The sequence below is a fragment of the Pongo pygmaeus genome, chromosome 14 (assembly GCF_028885625.2).
Source record: "Pongo pygmaeus isolate AG05252 chromosome 14, NHGRI_mPonPyg2-v2.0_pri, whole genome shotgun sequence".
Taxonomy (NCBI): Eukaryota; Metazoa; Chordata; class Mammalia; order Primates; family Hominidae; genus Pongo; species Pongo pygmaeus.
The window spans coordinates 34440255-34458605 of NC_072387.2; the positions used below are offsets into that span (position 1 = coordinate 34440255).

At 44.1% G+C, this 18351-nt stretch overlaps 1 protein-coding gene across 9 annotated transcripts in view; it reads left to right on the plus strand.

The window, feature by feature from the left end:
• Window positions 1–18351, plus strand: part of ATP8A2 (ATPase phospholipid transporting 8A2) — a 660817-nt gene that overhangs the window by 599431 nt on the left and 43035 nt on the right. For all 9 annotated transcript variants that reach the window (XM_054446069.2, XM_054446071.2, XM_063650657.1 and 6 more), the window contains 2 exons: window positions 3952–4040; window positions 10906–11010. In XM_054446069.2, coding sequence (XP_054302044.1) covers window positions 3952–4040; window positions 10906–11010 — 194 coding nt within the window. The remainder of the gene's footprint in view (window positions 1–3951; window positions 4041–10905; window positions 11011–18351) is intronic.

Here is an 18351-nt window from a genome sequence, read left to right on the forward strand (position 1 = left end):
AAACAAAAGATGCTGGAGAGGATGTGGAGAAATAGGAATGCTTTTACACTGTAGGTGGGAGTATAAATGAGTTCAGCCATTGTGAAAGACAGTGTGGTGATTCCTCAAGGATCTAGAACCAGAAATACCATATGACCCAGCAATCCCATTCCTGGGTATATACCCAAAGGATTATAAATCATTCTACTATAAAGACACATGTACACATATGTTTATTGCAGCACTATTCACAATAGCAAAGACTTGGAACCAACCCAAATGCCCATCAATGATAGACTGGATAAAGAAAATGTGGCACATATAAACCATGGAATACTATACAGCCATAAAAAAGGATGAGTTCATGTCCTTTGCAGGGACATGGATGAAGCTGGAAGCCATCATTCTCAGGAATGATGGTTAGTTAGCAAACTAATACAGGAACAGAAAACCAAACACCGCATGTTCTCACTCATAAGTGAGAGTTGAACAATGAGAACACATGGACACAGGGTGGGGAACATCACACACCAGGGCCTATTAAAGGGTGAGGGACTAGGGGAGGGATAGCATTAGGAGAAATACCTAATGTAGGTGACGGGTTGATGGGTGCAGCAAACCACCATGGCACGTGTATACCTGTGTAACAAATCTGCACGTGTTCTGCACATATATCCCAGAACTTAAAGTATAATAAAAATAAAAAAATAAAAATAACCTTTTCTAGTTTGTCACCACATTCGTGGACAGCTGGTCCTGGGGCACTGGGGCGCATATGATTAGTGGCGTGGCTGAAGCTAATGCATTCACGAATCCTGATCTGCAGGTGCATGGGTGTCCCTTGTTAATGCTCCTAGTCTGACCCCGGGCAGTCCTGCACAGCTTATTGGCTTTACAATCAGACAAGCCTCCAATCCTGCGTCTGGCTCTCACCAGCTTGTGTCCTAATGAATCAATAATTCTATCCACCTGAGCCTCACTTGCCTGTAATTTACTGCAGTGAGTTCCTAGGCATATGGCACCTAAGTGGTCAGTAGATCACCTTAGAAGGATTTCAGGACTCTGGGTCTCAGTCCATCTGTGAAAATTAGGATGGTAGGAACCTTTCTGAGACACACCTTTAAAATTAGTTACATGTGTCACATTCACAGCTCCTAGTTTTGAAGGCCAGCAACAGAACAATACTTTCAAGTCTCCATATAACCTTTATTAGTTTAGGACGGGCTTCATGTTTTCAACAAGAGAATTCAAAGTTCATTTTCCTTTTTTCCCTCAGCAACTAAAGTTCTGAGTTTCATAATCTATTTCTTATTGATACATAATATTTTATATATTTACAGGGTACATTTGAGTTACAATCTATTTTAAATGATACATTATTGTAAAGTCACTGTTTTCTTAAATAAATACACATAGTGAATGATCCTACATGTATCCCCACAAGTACAGCTTGAACAAGTCCATCTTCCAGGGGCCAAGCACCACCTCGGGCATCTGTAGCATGAGCAAAACCCAAGGTCCCCTCTGGAGACCCTGTTTACCCTGGAGGCAGGACAATAGGAGCTGGAAGGAGCAGGCTGATCCAATCCCTTTCTTGTGGTTTTCTTGGTTGGGGAGAGACAGTTGAGTTTTGCCAAAATACATGTGTTCTGTAGAAGAAACAGGAAATGGAGATACACAAAGAGATATGACAATACAAATCACCAGTTGTGCCACCCAGATCCTGGTTTCCATATACCATTCCGTGCATTGTTCCTGAGCGTGTAAGCATGCCCACACTTGAAGGAGGCACTCTCAAGTCCATCGGGGCCTGGGACACTCCACTGTTTTTGAAGTCCTGGAATGTTTTTGTAAAGGTAAGGAAATACCAAAACGGGACTACAAAAATGATGGTATCTATTAATATGTATTGACAAATGTGTAATAAAGATGTAATAAAGATGTGTACGTGTGGGCATACCTCATCTAGGCGTGACACCTTCAAGTTTAATTTTGAAGCTTGGGCCAGTGGTGCTTCCTTTCCCACAACCGCCATGATAGGTCCTCTATGAGATGTTATCACAGAGCCCATGTTTCTCAGTGGCAGTAGAATACGACATCTCTGTCAACAAATATAATTCTACATTACTTTAATTGCTTGCATGGAAATACATTGTATGTAAGTGCCATGGTATATTTAATAGATCTTCTCCTGGGACATCTACTTCTGGTTTCTTTGATAGAATAGCACTCTTGTGAATATCATTGTACTTGCTTCTTTGCATGTTTTCTTCCTTCCTTAGGATGAATTCTGAGAGATGTAATTGATGGGGCAAAATGTACTCACACATTTTTAAGGTTGTAAAAGCTGGTACTCTTGGTTGTTTGAAAAGGAAAGCAAGTCGTCCCATTCCAGGGTTGGATTTCGACTCTTTTCCTGTAAACCTCACTGCTTTTTGGTTTAATTGTCATAAAATGCCAAGCACCACCAACAGGGCTATGTGAAGGGGCCCAGAGGCAGGAGGGCTGTGGTTAGGCATGGCCTTGGCCAGATGGGGAAGCTGGGTGCTTGGGATCAGGGTAAGTGGGTGGGGATGCTGTGAGTATAGACGCTGGCAGGGAAGCCCTGCAGGGCAGAGGGAGCAGCAGGGCTGCAATGCATGTGGCCATCCAGCTGGAGCAGAGGATGGAAACCGAAGAGTGGGTTGACTCTTGGATGCCAGGCTTGAGTCAGGTGAATCCTGCCCTCATTTTACTGTATAAAGGGAGCTACTCCAGGCCTCCAGGATTCTTAGACCCTCCCAGTCCCTGTGGGGGTCCCAGAGGTGGTTAATTGTGACTCAGGCCCTCTGCTCTCCCTCCCTCTGTAAGTCTCACTCTCCTTTGCAGTGAGCCCTAGCAAAACTTCTATTCCAGTAGGACCAAATGTTTGAGGCCTCCAGAAAAGAAATCCGGTGAACACGAAGGTTTTGTCACACTAACTTGAGTCCCTTTCTCAGGTGGCCCACCCTTGTAGGCCAGCCTCCCCATTCCTAGCCAGCTCCAGGCTCCAGGCTTTTGCTCGTTCAAAACCAAAATTGAAGGCATCTGCCCTACTCAGGCCCCCATCTCTGTTCAGAGTAAACTCCTTCCTCCCTCTGCTTTTGCCCTAAGTTCTCTTTTCAACTCACCTAACATCTAACTTGGCCCTGTAGCTCTGATCCCCAAAACCCTCTCTACCTGTTCCCTCCCAAGCTATCCCTGACCAGCATGCCAGGAACAAGGAAGTCTTGAAAGCTGCACTCCTTGCTGCTCTCCCCTGTCCTTCATCCTTCCACTTGGAATCTCTGTCCTTCTACCCATCTCTAGCTACTGAAATCCTTTTTCTGTTTCCAGGCACATCTCATACTCTGTCATCTTTAAGAAGTCTTCCCAGAAACCCCATCGGGTATTTTCATGATATATACCATATTCCACTGTGTAATGTAGATTGCACCAGAGGGTATTTAATCCCCTGAAGGCAAGGACTATAACCTATTCATCTTCCTTTCCTGGGTGGGGAGAACCACCATGCCTTGTACCAAGTAGCAATGACATGGGTCCTGGCTCCATGAATGAACGGGCATTGAGAGAAAAGTTGCTGATGATGAGTGAATGGAGGAGCCTAGTGAGGCAACGTTTACTCCTCAGTGAAGCAGTGTTGGTGACTCCAACAGCTCTCTTTAGGAAGGATTTAAGACAACATCCTGTTCAGAAGGGGCTTGAAGCACTTTATAAAAGAGAGGCAAGGACACACGTCAAACTAGAAGAATGAAAGTGAGAAGAGAGAAGGCTGCAGAGAGGAGCAAGCCCCATCCGTCCCCCTGATGGTCCTGCCAGTGCATGGGTTACCTCTCATTGCATTTAATGCGATCTGTTGTTTTTGTATTGTGAAATATTATCCTTGATTACATCATGTTGCTCTGTTTTTGAAAGAGAAAGTATTCAAGCAAGTGTCACTTCTATTTCTTGCAGGCAACTATGGTCCTGAGCTCCGCACACTTCTGGTTGGGATTATTTCTGGTTCCTACTGCCTGTTTGATTGAAGATGTGGCATGGAGAGCGTAAGTTTAACAGTGAAGTGGGGACCCCAAGTCTGGCTCATCTGTCCCTGGAATTGTCTTTCTCATGAGCCCTGATACAGGGTATGAGAATGACAGGAATTCGGAAGAAATGGGTCTCCTGCCACCTGCCAGAAATGAAAAAACAATTTTTTTAGTTTAACTTGTGCTTCATCTTGATATGAAAATATAGACAACCGTAACAATAGAAAAATCAGCTGGGCATGGCGGCACATACGTCTAGTCTCAGCTACTTAGGAGGCCAAGGTGGGAAGATCACTTGAGCCCAGGTGTTTGAGGCTGCAATGAGCTATAGTCGTGCCACTACACTCCAGCCTGGGCAACAGAGCAAGACCCTGTCTTTAAATAAAAAGAAACAAAAAGAAAAGAAAAAATACAGACACAAAGGAGCCCTGAGAGAAACTATGAAGATCAATAGGAATGTTGCCTTATAAGGCAGAGTTTCTAAGTACACACCCATTCCATCGAATTGAGAAAGTATTACTCAAAACTCATCTCTCTTTATATCATAAACTCAGTGCTAAGTGGTCACAAGTATGGCCTGGCTTCACTTCCCATGCTTAGAGGGAAGCTATGTATAGGTAAGTCATTTAAAATTACAAGAATGAAGTACTCTTCATTTTTCCAAACAACTCAGAGCAGGAATACTTTCAATAAAATTCTTCTAGAGAGTTAGTTCACAGGTCTGTGAGGAAACCAGTCACAAACATGGTATTATCATATAGGTTAAATAGGAAATCATTCATATTCAATTTTGCTTTTATGTTTTAACATATATCATTTTCAAGATAACTTGTTACAATATAAAAGAAGCGACTAAGTTCCAAGGTCATGTAAATTTTAATTTTATCCATGAGCAAAAGGAGGGGCTGCTCCAAATAAAATATGACTGATTTTTGTTTTGGGTCGACCCAATTTCTCCTACAAATAGGTGCCAACTTCTCTGAAAATTGAGACTCCGAGCTCGGCTTTACTTTGGGCAAAACACAATTATTTTGGGGCTCTGAGATAGAGAAGTGAGACTTTAATCCAAACCTTCCAGGAAAAGACCTCAGATTTCATTTTTAGCCCTCCGTTCCTCCCACACTCAGTGAGAATTTTTCTTGCCTGACAGTTACGGATGTCTTTTGAAAAAGTCCTCATTTTGGCATTATCTTGACAACCGATGATACCTCATGCAAATCTAGATAGAGGGGCAAAGAATATTATAACGTGGATTTTCTTTTTTTTTCCTGTTCACTAAGTTTTTTAACTGTTAAAAAATTAAATAATTCTCATTTCTTAAATTCTTTGATTTACCATTACTTCCATTTTATTTGGTAAAACCATGTTCTGCAAATAACAGAATCAGAATCCTCAGAAATGAAAAGATTACAGCCAGAAAAAAATATTTTCTTAATCTAATAGATGTACTGTAAGAACATACTAGTTCTGGCCGGGTGCAGTGGATCACAAGGTTAAGCGGTCGAGACCATCCTGGCCAACATTGAGAAACTCCGTCTCTACTAAAAATACAAAAATTAGCTGGGCCTGGTGGCAGGCACCTGTAGTCCCAGCTACTTGGGAGGCTGAGGCAGGAGAATCGCCTGAACCTGGGAGGCGGAGGTTGCAGTGAGCTGAGATCATGCCACTGCACTCCAGCCTGGGCGACAGAGTGAGACTCCGTCTCAAAAAAATAAATAAATAAAAATAAAAAGAAAAGAAAGAAAATATTAGTTCTGTTATTTGCTCTTTCAGCCAATAGGCCCAATTGTGACACAATCTAGTCCCTTGCTGAATTTGTTCAAAATCTTTGTTTTGCAAAGATAAGTCAGTTTTAGATAAACAGAGAATAGTCTTGGCCGCATCAGCTGGCCTTTTCTATTTATAGTGATTGAAAACTAGTAACATGATTATAAATTAGTTTATTTTAATTCAGCTATCTCAAATTAGTGTCATTAAAAAAATTCTATTGAGACTGTATATTTGCAGAAGACTTTAGCAATAGTCTCTTTCTTCCATCTGAAAGAGAATGTTTATAGATTACGAAGTGTCTGTGCCTCTTTGTCCATTTTCTGGCTCTTTTCCAGTGCGTTCTGAGTAATCATTCCCTGTCACCACAAAGCAAATTATCTATTCCCTCAAACAGGACTTGTTTTTGGTTTCCCCTGGCACTATAAAATTAGCACCATTTGCATTTTAAAAAGGATAAATCAAATGACACTACTCCCAGCTTCACCACATGGAAAGAGTAAAAGTCACTTCCTTTCCAAGGAGCTTGCCAACTGGGTCAGAGCATAAACCCGGGCTCTGCAGTGGAGGTGCCCGCAGGGCAAGCAAGGAAGACTGAGGGTCGTCACTCTGCAGCAGGAGCACTCAGCCACCCAGCACCTGGCACCACGGGCCCAGAACTCAGCTTTTCCCGAGAGCCAACAGCATCTCAGCTCTGGGCTGAGCCAGAAGGCCCCTGCTGAATTCCAGTGGTGCTTTCTAAAATGGATTTTTGTCTTGTTTTATTTAGGGGAGAAGGGAAAATAGCGTATATTGGCTGTCAGCTGGAATATTTGCCCAAAGCACATATATGCTCAATTTGTAATATCTATTTAATATCTAAACTACCCTCACCCCTCTCCTCAAAAACAAGACGTTTTTTGGTTTATTGGAACATTATCCCTTTGATCGTGAGGCCCATATTATGTCTCATATTATACTCCAAACCCGAAGTATTTGTTTTTGAGGCAAGTAAATTTGGAGGCTTCTCGCAAAAAGAGAAGGCCTATTGTGAATCAGTCACCTCTGAGAAGGCTACGGTGCTTCGCTGAGATTTCTCTTTCTGAATTGCAGCTTTAGAAAACGCTGTTGGCTTCTTCTTCCCATGCACTGAACAAAAATATTAATCCTGCTTGTCCCCAACCACCCATCATTGGATTTGAGTTGTCAAGTATCTACTGAGGCACGATATCTGTGATGCACCTTCGGGTTCCCAGAAGGGGTGTGCATTTGAGAGTGGGCACAGGGGCAGATGAAGACCCTGCCCTGTGACGGCAGCATGTGGTGATGCCGGGAGAGCTTCCACAGGGGTGCTGCGGGCCTCTCATCTTGCCTTGGGCCCATCTTAAGGATGCTTTGTTTTGTTCTGAACTTTGGTGGTTATCACTCTCTTTTGAAAAGGCTTTTAGGCCAGGCATGGTGGCTCACACCTGTAATCCCAGCACTTTGGGAGGCCGAGGTGGGAGGATCACCTGGGGTCAAGAGTTCAAGACCAGCCCGGCCAACATGGTGAAACCCTGTCTCTACAAAAATACAAAAATTAACTGGGCATGATGGTGAGTGCCTGTAATCCCAGCTACTCAGGAGGCTGAGGAGGGGGAATGGCTTGAACCCGGGAGGCGGAGGTTGCAGTGAGCCGAGATGGCGCCAATTGCACTCCAGCCTGGGTGACAGAGTGAGACTCCATCTCAAAGAAAAAAAAGGCTTTTAAATTCCAGCTCAAGGCAGGCCTGCCTTTTCAAGTATATTTCTGTGAGCACTGAAGAAAGTGAGTTGCTCCATCTTTCTACATTTTCCCCATTTCTTTGCCCAGTTTCTCGCTTCCATTTCAGGACCTGAGCTGTTAAGAGTAAGAAAAGAGAACCAGAATGAGGTAATTCAATCACTTTTTCCATGAAGTCTGTCAGCTTTCTGGATGAAGATCCATTATTAGACTATCTTAAGTCAGATTTGGCACGCCATAAAATGCCTACGCTATTATCCTGCTAACCAAAATTTTCATATGGGACAAAACTAACCTACCTTTTATTAAAATAATTGATTGATTATATGTGATACCTGGCTAATGAGTAATTTTATTAGATGCATGAAGTTTAAATTGCCCAGAACTATTTTGATATCCTTGCGCTTATATTCATCCAAAATGTTTACTGATGACAGCATGCTTAGGTAAGCTGCCACGTACCCACTTTCATCTAGGTGAAATTTGTTAGTATTGCTTTATAAAAATAATACAAGCTCAAGGCCACTGAACACAGAGGAACCCGTTTGCTTTTATCTAGCTGTATCTCCTGTATTTTACTGTACATTAACAATACAGTCCCCGATTCCAGAATGACTTCATTTCCTTATTATAATCCCAGATAGGCAGTTAAATGGAAAGAAGAGGTAATGAGCAATTTCTATACACAAATGGACCTTGATTTCTTTTAACTTTCTAACTAAACTAATTTCTTTTGCAGCACGTTATATTTACACTTCCATTCACGTTTAGAATTAAACGTTTCCTTTTGACTTGCTGTTCTTGCATACAAAAGAAGAGTCCAGGGAAAGAGTTTCAGAAAAAAAAAAAAAGGATGGAACGTTCAAGATCCTTAAACAGTCTATTTCTTTTAAAAGTCTCTGAGAACCTGGAGACACCCTTAGGTATATCTGAAGACTCACAGACAACTCTCACACTCATGAGTCAGTAGCCAGCACCCCAACTCTGTCCCTTCTGTGGTCATCCAGCCTCTTGATGTGGGGTTAGATGAAGCAAGCCCTGGACCACTGGGTAATAAGCCATTTACAGATAAGGGGCTTACTCTGTCAAAGCTGTGACTCAGAACATGCCAAACCCCAGCTCCTGGTAAGACCTAAGTGACATGCCAGTGGTTAATGCTTAACAACTGACTTTATAACCTATAAATATTAATTTTAGACCACTCACATGTAACCTTTAGACAGGGGAGATTTTCTGATCAGTTTTTCTAATTCAGGCGTTATTAGATAAAGGTGCTTGAGAACAGGGTTTTAAATTGCCAGCCTCCCTTAACTCAGGTGCTGTTAAATACATGCAGAAAGAGAAGTTGAATCATCCCCAGCATTGCAATTCAGTGTTTTCCAATAGCAACAAAGTTCCCAGGCTAGTTCACAGGGTCTAAACTAGTGGAAATAGTATCAAATTGCTGAGTAACTCTTGAATATGAGCGCAGTTTCATCCCCTGAGAGCACGCACAATGCGCCTGGGAGCACTGACATGCTCAGACCATTGCCCTCTGAGGCCGTGTTGTGATTGAGTGAAAATGGCAGCTTCCACAGTGGGTTGGATTCTGACCTAAGCTGTAGGTTCCCAGTGCCCCACCTTCCTATTCCAGTCTCCCACTTAGGAACCCCCTTTCCTCCCAGCCCGGGAAATAACAATGGGGTCTGTTCTACCCCTGTGCAGGGGAAAAGGGAGAGGGAGAGGGAGGGAGGGTGATGGTGGAGAGAGCGATCCTGGAAGAACCAGCGATGCTGCTCATCCTTTAGGAGTAACCAGGCTGTTCTAGGACCTGTGCAAGCCCGTGGCTCAGGGCAGGCCGGGCAGGCACTCGGTGGCCTTGTTGTCAGTCTAACCCCAGAAGCCCAGGAGATAAAAGACCACTTTTGGGGCCCCACATATTACATAATAATTAACAGGGTACATTTTAACATCGTTTTTGACTCTCCTTTCCAGCCAACTGTTAGATATTTGCTCATTTATTGTTTAAATTAAAATTCCACAGGCTCTGCTTTGAACTGCAGTATTTTATCAATCCTGAGTCTCAGGACACTGTTTGATGGAATTAAGTAAGGTATTATGTGTTAAAGCCTGTGTGGCTTTCCCTTGTTTACTTTGGGGGAAAGGATGACAGGGGCATATACAGTGTCTCAGTGCTAATACTCCATTATAGATTAACTCGGAGTGTTGGGAGATGGCTCACATTATCTTAACAGGCTTTCTTTCCTTGAAGGTGGAGGGTAGGTGAGGTGGTACAGGATTCTTCAGGAAGAGCCCACATCTTCAGAATGTTCCCATGACACTGTTTTCATTTCTGGGCAAAGGTGCTCAGTTTTTGTTCTCATTCTATCTTTTGGTCCTGGTACCTAGCAGGATCCTCACATGTATTTATATTGAAATTGATGCAAAGCTTTTCAATCTGGTGTGTTGCTAATTTATGAGCCTTTTCCCTTTACAGTTCTTTTCTCTTATATAACCTATATCTGGTTAAATGTCTTTTCACCTAGACTGTTTCCAACTAGTAGCTAGATTGTTTCTAACTAGTAGCTCACTTTTAGCTTTGTTTAGTTTCCATTTTATAAAGACTCTGAGATCGGCCAATTATTTGAGCATTGTGAGGTATTCATCTTAGTTTCCTCAGTAAAAGGGTATGGGAACTCTTCCTACCATTCAAGAAGAGTGAGCTGTCCAGGCTGCGGGTTATTTCATAAGCTGTATTAATGCCACTGAGGCCTACCTGTGTGGACTCCAATGGTGAGTTGTTGCCAGAGGAAGATGGGAAACCTGCACTCGAGATTTGTGTTGACTCCATGTTTCAAGCCGATGGTTTTGCATCCAGACCATTCACTCGAGCATCCTAAGCCCCATGGCTGCTGTGGCAGTGGCTCTTTTCACGCTAAAGAGGGAGGGAGGAAACTTGCTAACCCCTGGGCTCTCTGACTGCAGTTGGGGTCCTTGGACCAGGGAACCAGTGCCTGTTCACTAAGGTGAGGGTTTAAAGTGTCTTCTTGGTTTTCAGTTCCTGCCAAGAAATGCTTTAGAAGCAGACCCTGGGTCTTCGCGAACTCCACCCAGTCTTTGAGTGACTGGGCTCCTCAGCAGACTTCCGGTTCTTTGCGGGGTGGGGGTGACTCTTGACATGCATGATCCGGGTCTGGTCTGCGGCACTCAGGATGCTTCCAGGCTGTGGAGATGGAACCCCGGTCATGCATGGAGACTGTGAATGCTCCACCACTTCCCAAGCCTCGGCCTCCACCAAAGGGCATTTGGCTGTGGCCTGAGAGGGGAGCGGCCTGTCTTTCCCAGCTGTGTCAAGTCTCTATGCCATGTTCTTTTTGTCTTTTCCTCATAATACAGAGCCAAGCACACCTGCAAAAAGACATTGCTGGAGGAGGTGCAAGAGCTGGAAACCAAGTCTCGAGTCCTGGGAAAAGCGGTGCTGCGAGATAGCAATGGAAAGAGGTGGGGAACTCCGTCCCAGTCCGCACAGAACACAGGTTCTCCTGGCCCTTTTCCCTTCTTTCTTCCTGTATTTCTTTTTCTCATCTTGGTTTTCGATGGGAGCACAGTATGCTCAGGCTTAAGAATTTTGGTTATTCTCAGATTTAAATCGCACTCTCTCAGTGACCACATGAAACCTAAATTTCCTGAAGTCTCCAGGTAAGACTGGGGGTTTTATTGGGTTTAGAGGTGAGCAAAACAACTCATGTACAGAAAATCGACGTTATGGCAGTATTATCTTAAGGTGGACGAGTCCAGGGTTAGCAGTATTACCACAGAGGAGTTAAAGCTAGGCCTTTGGATTTCAAACCCAAGTACTGTACCCAAGGATGAGTATCTACGGTGAAGTTTTGCATGTGAAATAATGCATGTTGTTATTCATGTAAACTTTGTTGCATTCCACTTCAGCATATCTAAATGGGGGAGTAGTTTTTAATGTTAATATTTTCTGCTGGGAGTGAAAAGAATGGTGTGAACTCTTGGAGCAGACACTGCTGCTTGCTCTCCTAATTCCTCCTGAACATGAGCCTGCCCTTCCTCACAAGGAACAGCTGGGCCTGTGTGCAGTTTTTGTTTCATCACACAAGATGTTAAAATGTTGTTAGAGTGCATTCTGTTAAAATCTATGTACCATCAAGGGAAATTTCTTTGGGCCTAAGAACAATTTGCAGGGTACTAAAAAGCCATTGCTCTATTAAGGACATGGAATATCTATAATATTCTGAGTACAACTCTGCTATAAATGCTTAGAAGGAAATCAGTAACTAACTGCTAATGAAACAAACATCAAGAAATCAAATACTTATAGAGATACCCACTTTGTGTCTTGCTTTATATTGTGTTTATTTGTACTATCTTTTAAAGCAATGAAGACAAAAGTAATTTTTTTGTTAAAGAAAGAGAATGCAAACATTTTGAGAGGCTTTCAAAATACAATTTCAAACAGATTTTAGAAAAGGGATGATGGCATAGAGTTGAAGTTGTGGTTTTGTATTTATTTATGAGTTTTTTTTAGTAAGTTTATTAAGCATTCATTTTATAGCAGCTATGCTAGTCACTGTAAAAAATCATCAGTCAACAAGACAAAAAGCATTGTCTTCCACAAGCTTAAGTTTGTGAATACATGGGGATGGGGGCTGATTTTACAGCAGATATACATATAACCACTACACGTGGTTGAGGCTTGTTCAGGGCTGTTCTATCCATCAGACAGCTGAGGCACAGGGCTCAGGACCTGTTAGAGTTTCAGGGACCTACCATGCTCTTTGAGACCTGAAAAAAACATATTCATAAGCTCCAAAAATTAGGGAGCAGGCAACCTCTGCATAATGAATTAATAAATGTTTAAAACCCTATAAAATGCATATCACTCTTAACCGTTAAGTTTAGTAAGGACAATAAGTTTATTATACTCAGAAACAACTTACAGGCTCTCTTATATCTCAAGTATACACAATGATTGCTGAGGGGGCATAAGTAATTTCTAAGTAAAATGAGAATTTCAGAGCAAAATTCTCAAACTCCTTTCAAACATTTTACAGGAAAACATCACATATAATGTGGTATGAGAATGTGCTTTAGGGTGGTTGTTCTGATGTGGGGAGGGGTCATCCGGCTTGAGCCATCAAGGAAGGCTTCACGTTGGAGATGGATGAACAACAGGCTTTTGAGGATGGGAGGGTCTTGAATGGACAGAACTGCTGAGAGTCTGATTTGGGCAGAGGGAGTAGCACACGCCAAGGCTCAGGTCCAACACTGTGTGCAGGGACCAGCCACCCAGTTTGGAGGGCCACATGCATTTTGCAGAGGTACGGAACCTGCGTTTGAATTCTAGCTTTGCAACCTACCGGTGAGGCCTTGTGCAGGATATTTCATATGATCAGATTGTCTCTTCATCTGTCATAGAAGAAGGCTAATATTTTCTTTGGGGGATGAGGGTTCGTGAAACATGTACAGCGCAGCATATTGCCTGACCCGTCTCGGGTGCGTAAAAGGTCAGCTGCTCATCTTCACTTTGGCAGGAGAGTCATGATCTGTCGGCCTTGAATTGTATTGGAGGGAGTCGTGGGCTGTCAGCCTTGAAAGAGTGTGTGAGCCCATTTTTGCTTGTTGTTGATAAATGAATGTTATTTTTAAAATTCACTTATCCTGTTCAAAATTCACTTTTAAATGTTCAAATGGATATCAGAAAATAAGAGCTTAAATGCGGTTTCCTACCTTCTACATTTGAAAGTCTTATTTTCTGGTTCCTTGTAAATTTCACTTTGTAGTTCATATGATGGTGTGTGTGTGTGTTTCTGTGCATGTGTGCGTGCACACATGCATGGGTGGATCTGCATACTCCCATTTGGTTGCACCATTTTCCTTTTCTTCTAGTCCCAGCATCTTGCTTCACTTTTGAATTCCTAGCCAGAACACAGTTTGGGGGCTCTGCCGCTCATCCTCCTCAGCGACCCCCTCCCATTTGTTTTTCTCACTCCTAATTGCTCACAGATTTTCTGGGTGGTCCATCTGCAAACTGGATAATGGTGGCGTGCTGCTCTCTGCACAGAGACTATGCTGTCTTGCTTGGCCTCCTGAGCTGCCTCACAATTGTTCTTTTACAACCTTTGTTTTCTTCTTTCACACCTGCTTAGATTCCTGAGGGGTGGAGGGTAGAGACTAAGAAGTCTGTCTTCAGCTCTGTCCTCCCTTCTAAAGATCTTATAGACCCCCACCTCTCTGAGGGGTCCTGAGTGTTTTTGTCTCTTCTCACCCCTCCCTGTTCCTTCTTTCCTACCCTCATCTGATCTTTCAGCTGATTTGTGTATCTCTCTAGCTGTTAACTGCACAGGAAACTCTGTCAATATTTGCTGACTGACTGGCTGGCAATACCAAAGTCTAGTGAGGTGGTAGTGAGGAAAGGATGGTGACTTGAGCGCCAGATGAGCTGACACACTGGTGCCTGTGTGTCAGCTCGTGTGTCGGATGTGCACAAAGTGGCCACAGAGAGATGCTGACAGTCACCGGGCCTCCAGGGAGGGGGCGGTTTATCTCATTGCTTGAGAGTACAGCTAACATAGACTCACACATGGAGAGGCATTTGTGATGTAAGATTAGCAAATCTTACCCTTGCAAAGATGCACAGGCCAGGAGCCCATCCTCCCTGAAGCCCACTCCCTCTCCTGCCTTCCTGTGCCAGCCAAGCCAGGGCACCCCCAGGGGTATTCAGCATCCCTAACCCCAGGGGCTTACTCAGCTCAGTCCTGACAGCATTGCTTAGGGCCCCTTAAAGGACATTCCGCCGGGTCATAAAACCCAGATCCGAGTCACTGGCAAATATTCTAGCAGTTTTTCTTAGGAATGTAATCACAGGAAGTAGAACAAAAAAATCTGTATGCATTAATCTTTTTAGAAAACCCTCTTGTACCAAATTTACAGTTACAATTTTGAAATGGTAGCCAGGGATTCTAAGTTTCTCTCTGTGCCTTTTATTCATTCAATAAAATATTTTCATCTAACATTTTATCGAACTTGTCTAAGCCCCATACTTTTATACTATTTCGATAAAGTTAAATTTTCATGAACATGCTTCTGCACTTTCTCATTAGTAGATCTTGTCTTCCAAAATCAACCTGTGGAACTGATACTTTAATAAGCCTGTTCTCATGAAGAAGCAGATAATGAGAAACGGTGAGATCAGGGAATTAGATATCCAGAAAGCAAAGTGAAGAAAGTGCTTTAAGGAGTGAATAAAAATGTTTGTCTTGATTTTAGTTTGTTCTTCTTGAAGGAGTGTTTTTCACAATGTAGTGTTTGTGCGCCTTATAGACACTGGACACATGTGACTGTTTGGGTTGATCAGAATACCTTTTCCCAAACTGTCTTCCCAGTAATCCCTACCCTGGGAAGCCCCCCGCATCGCACATGAAATAGTCTACCCTGCAGGTCGTTATTTTGAGTGTCTAAACAATGAGAAGCTAAATGGAAGAAAATTCTTTGTTTTTTAATGTCTTGGTAATCTTTCCCTTCTTTATTCCTGAAGTGTAAGCCATGCTAATTTCTTTCCTAGTGAAAGAAAATCTATCTGTGGCCACTCACCTTTACAGATACAATATAAACCGATGACAGCGTGTAAGATGACAGACTTTTGTTCCTTAATTTTTTTTGGAATGAGATAAACGGTTGCCCTGTAATATTTTAGGTACAATGGCAAGCAAGAAAAAAAGGGGGAATATATTTGTTGAAAACATCTAGTTTTTGAGTTATGCGTAGCCTGAATAAACAAGGAGAGCTTGTTCTATTTCTAGAACACCTTTCACTCTGTTCATCCCAGTTGGTGGGAGTGGGGTGGGGTGGGGTGGGGTGGGGTGGCCCCAGGGCTGATTTTCTCCATTGTCAAGGGCAAACAGACCCGGTTGCTGCTCCTGCCTTCACCAGGAAGGCGGTGGATTATCTTCCCCTTAAGTGCTTTCCCTGGGTGTAGCTTACGCTGTGACTTTGGTGAAGGTAGCTGTGTGGCTGGTCTTAGACCTTCTGGCGAGCCGTCACCTCGTCTCCCTTCGGTTTTGTGTTCTGTGAACATCTGTGCGTGGCCCTGTGACCCAGGGTAATCTGGACGGCCCATCACCGCCAGGGAATTCGGGAGGGAAACCTGACTCTCTCTTGCTCTGCGGCTTCCATTTCATCCAGGCTGCCTCTAAACAGGCAGGGCCCTGGTCACAGCCTTGGACAGGTGGCCTGGGATCCTAACGGAGCTCTCTCTGCCGAAAAATAGGAACAGAGCCTGAACCACAGCAGCAAGATTTCAAACAAACCAAAGATTGTTCCTCCACTCCAGGCAGTGCTCTCGAGTGCTCCTTTGAAAACCAGTTGTATTTAAAAAATGAAACAACACAAACTCCCCAATGCATTGTGAGTGAGTACTCAACTCAAAAATACTTGTCATGCTTTGATCTTCAACGGAAATCCTTTGATCTTTAAAACAGTGTTGAAAAAGCTGTTTGGTATCATCACAGGTCTAAGTCAAAATCAGTCCCACTGCCAGGCTGAGCCTGACGCTGAGCCAGCCTGAGGCAGGAGGGATGCAGGCCTTTTGCACCGGACTCCAACAATGACTGCGTCTCTTCAGGAAATCGGTTTTTTCACAGTACTGGCCGTTGGCAGTGCACGTGTGGTGCGTCTCCCTTTTGCTTTCGTCCCACCTCTCCCACACTTTCCTCCTAAAATACCTATTATTGGCTTTTTTCCAGCCAAAAGGATAGGAAATTAGGGCATCCTTTCAGCAAACCTCTCCGGGCCAGGTGGCAAATGTCTGCTTCCAGCACCTGGTTGAGATTTATTTTCCTTCCAGCTGCATTTTTTTCCACGGCTCTGTCATGAAGCAGAGAAATGAGTGCAGACGGCAGAGGCAGATGACCTGAGCTGGGCTCTAGCTTAGCTGTGTGGCCTTGGCTGGGTTATTAACTTCTCTGAACTTCAGTTTTCTCATCATACATTCGCTTTGAGGTTTAAATAAATAATGCAGATTAAATCTATAGCATATGTAGATGTTCAGGAAGCGTCCCCTAACTGAAAAGCTGCATAACAAGTACATTTCACTGGCTATGTTTACCATCTAACATGTAAGTCTGGGGAAGATGTGAATGCAGCAGGCTCTCTGAGTTGCATCGTTGGGGTGTGCCCCCTAGTCTGAGGTAGAAGGGAGAAATCTAACAGAATCCCAGGGACATGGGAGTGGTGTGGACGAATGGCCGTAGTGAATGTTGGATGGGGGTGTGGTGGGGACTGTAGTGAGTTCTGAATCTTGGTGGGTCTCCTCAAGACAGCGTTTGGATTACGGCTTCAAGGAGCTCCTCTTTGTGAAGAGGACAGTGTACCCAGTCCAGGCTGTCCCTTCTGCCCCGGGTCTCTCGCCAGCTTGCCCCTGTCCATCTGAGCTGCAGTCTGTCTGTAACGTCTATGCCGGTCCTTACCACTCCTCCCCAGAACCAGCCCTTCCTTCGGAGTCTCCTGCTCCATCGGGATGAATTTTTCCCACACTGCGGACTCCCTCTCAGTGTCCACACTGTCCCCTCGTGTCCTGCGCATCCCTGGGTGCCTGGTCTTGGAGTCGTCCCAGCATCTGCACAGTCATCTCCCCGGTCTCTTGGGGTGGTGCCTGTCCCACTTCACCCACCGTCCCACAGCTGAAGACATCCTTTGTGAAGCGCAGCCTCATCATGCCACCTTCTGCCCGCAGCCCACCACCTGCTGAGCCAGTGCAGACCAGAGCTACAGCGATTTCCGCCTCTGCTTCTCTTCTCAAGTGTACGAATCTCAGCCTCCACCTCCCCTGTCCCCCCCACACTGTGCCCTTCTATGGTTGACGCTACCCTTGGCCCTTCTTGATTGACTGGTTTTATACGACGGTGTTGCACTGTGTCCCGAGCACTGGGCCACGCGTGGGCTACTCAGGGACAGCAGGACAGGCCTTGATCTGGGAACAAATGCCGCCCACCTCAGGACACACTCTCTGATGTCACCAACTTCCCTGCTGTGCTGATGGCAGCCTGGGCTTCCCTTAAAACACTCATTTTAAAAGTTTTATTCTCGGCCGGGTGCGGTAGCTCACGCCTGTAATCCCAGCACTTTGGGAGGCCAAGGTGGGTGGGTCACGAGGTCAGGAGTTCGAGACCATCCTGGCTAACACAGTGAAACCCTGTCTCTCCTAAAAATACAAAAAGAAATTAGCCGGGCGTGGTGGTGGGTGCCTGTAGTCCCAGCTACTCAGGAGGCTGAGGCAGGAGAATGGCATGAACCCGGGAAGCAGAGCTTGCAGTGAGCCGAGATTTCGCCACTGCACTCCAGCCTGGGGGACAGAGTGAGACTCCATCTCAAAAAAAAAAAAAAAAAAAAAAAAGTTTTATTTTCATTATTCAAATATTCAAGCATACACAATAGTAGGGAGATGAGCACAATAAGCTCTTATGAAATCACTGCCCAGGTCCAATCATTATCAAGATTCGGCCAGAACTGCTTCATCTCACCCCTTCTGCTCAGAGTCTTTCTTTCCTGAAACATAAAGCAAATCCCAGGCATCACAACAGTCCACCTACATTTTAGAAGGCATCTCTAAATATTCCACGAGACCTTATAACATCTGTGATACACAGCATGCTTGTTTATGTTATTAAATGTAGAACTCCAGTCGCCATGATCACATCTAACAAGTTAATAATAATTCCTTGGTATCAGTCAAACACCCAGTCCATAAAAAGACTCTCTGGATGCCTCAGCCCTGCCTTTTAGGATTGATTGATTTGTGTTAGGATCTGGGCAAGG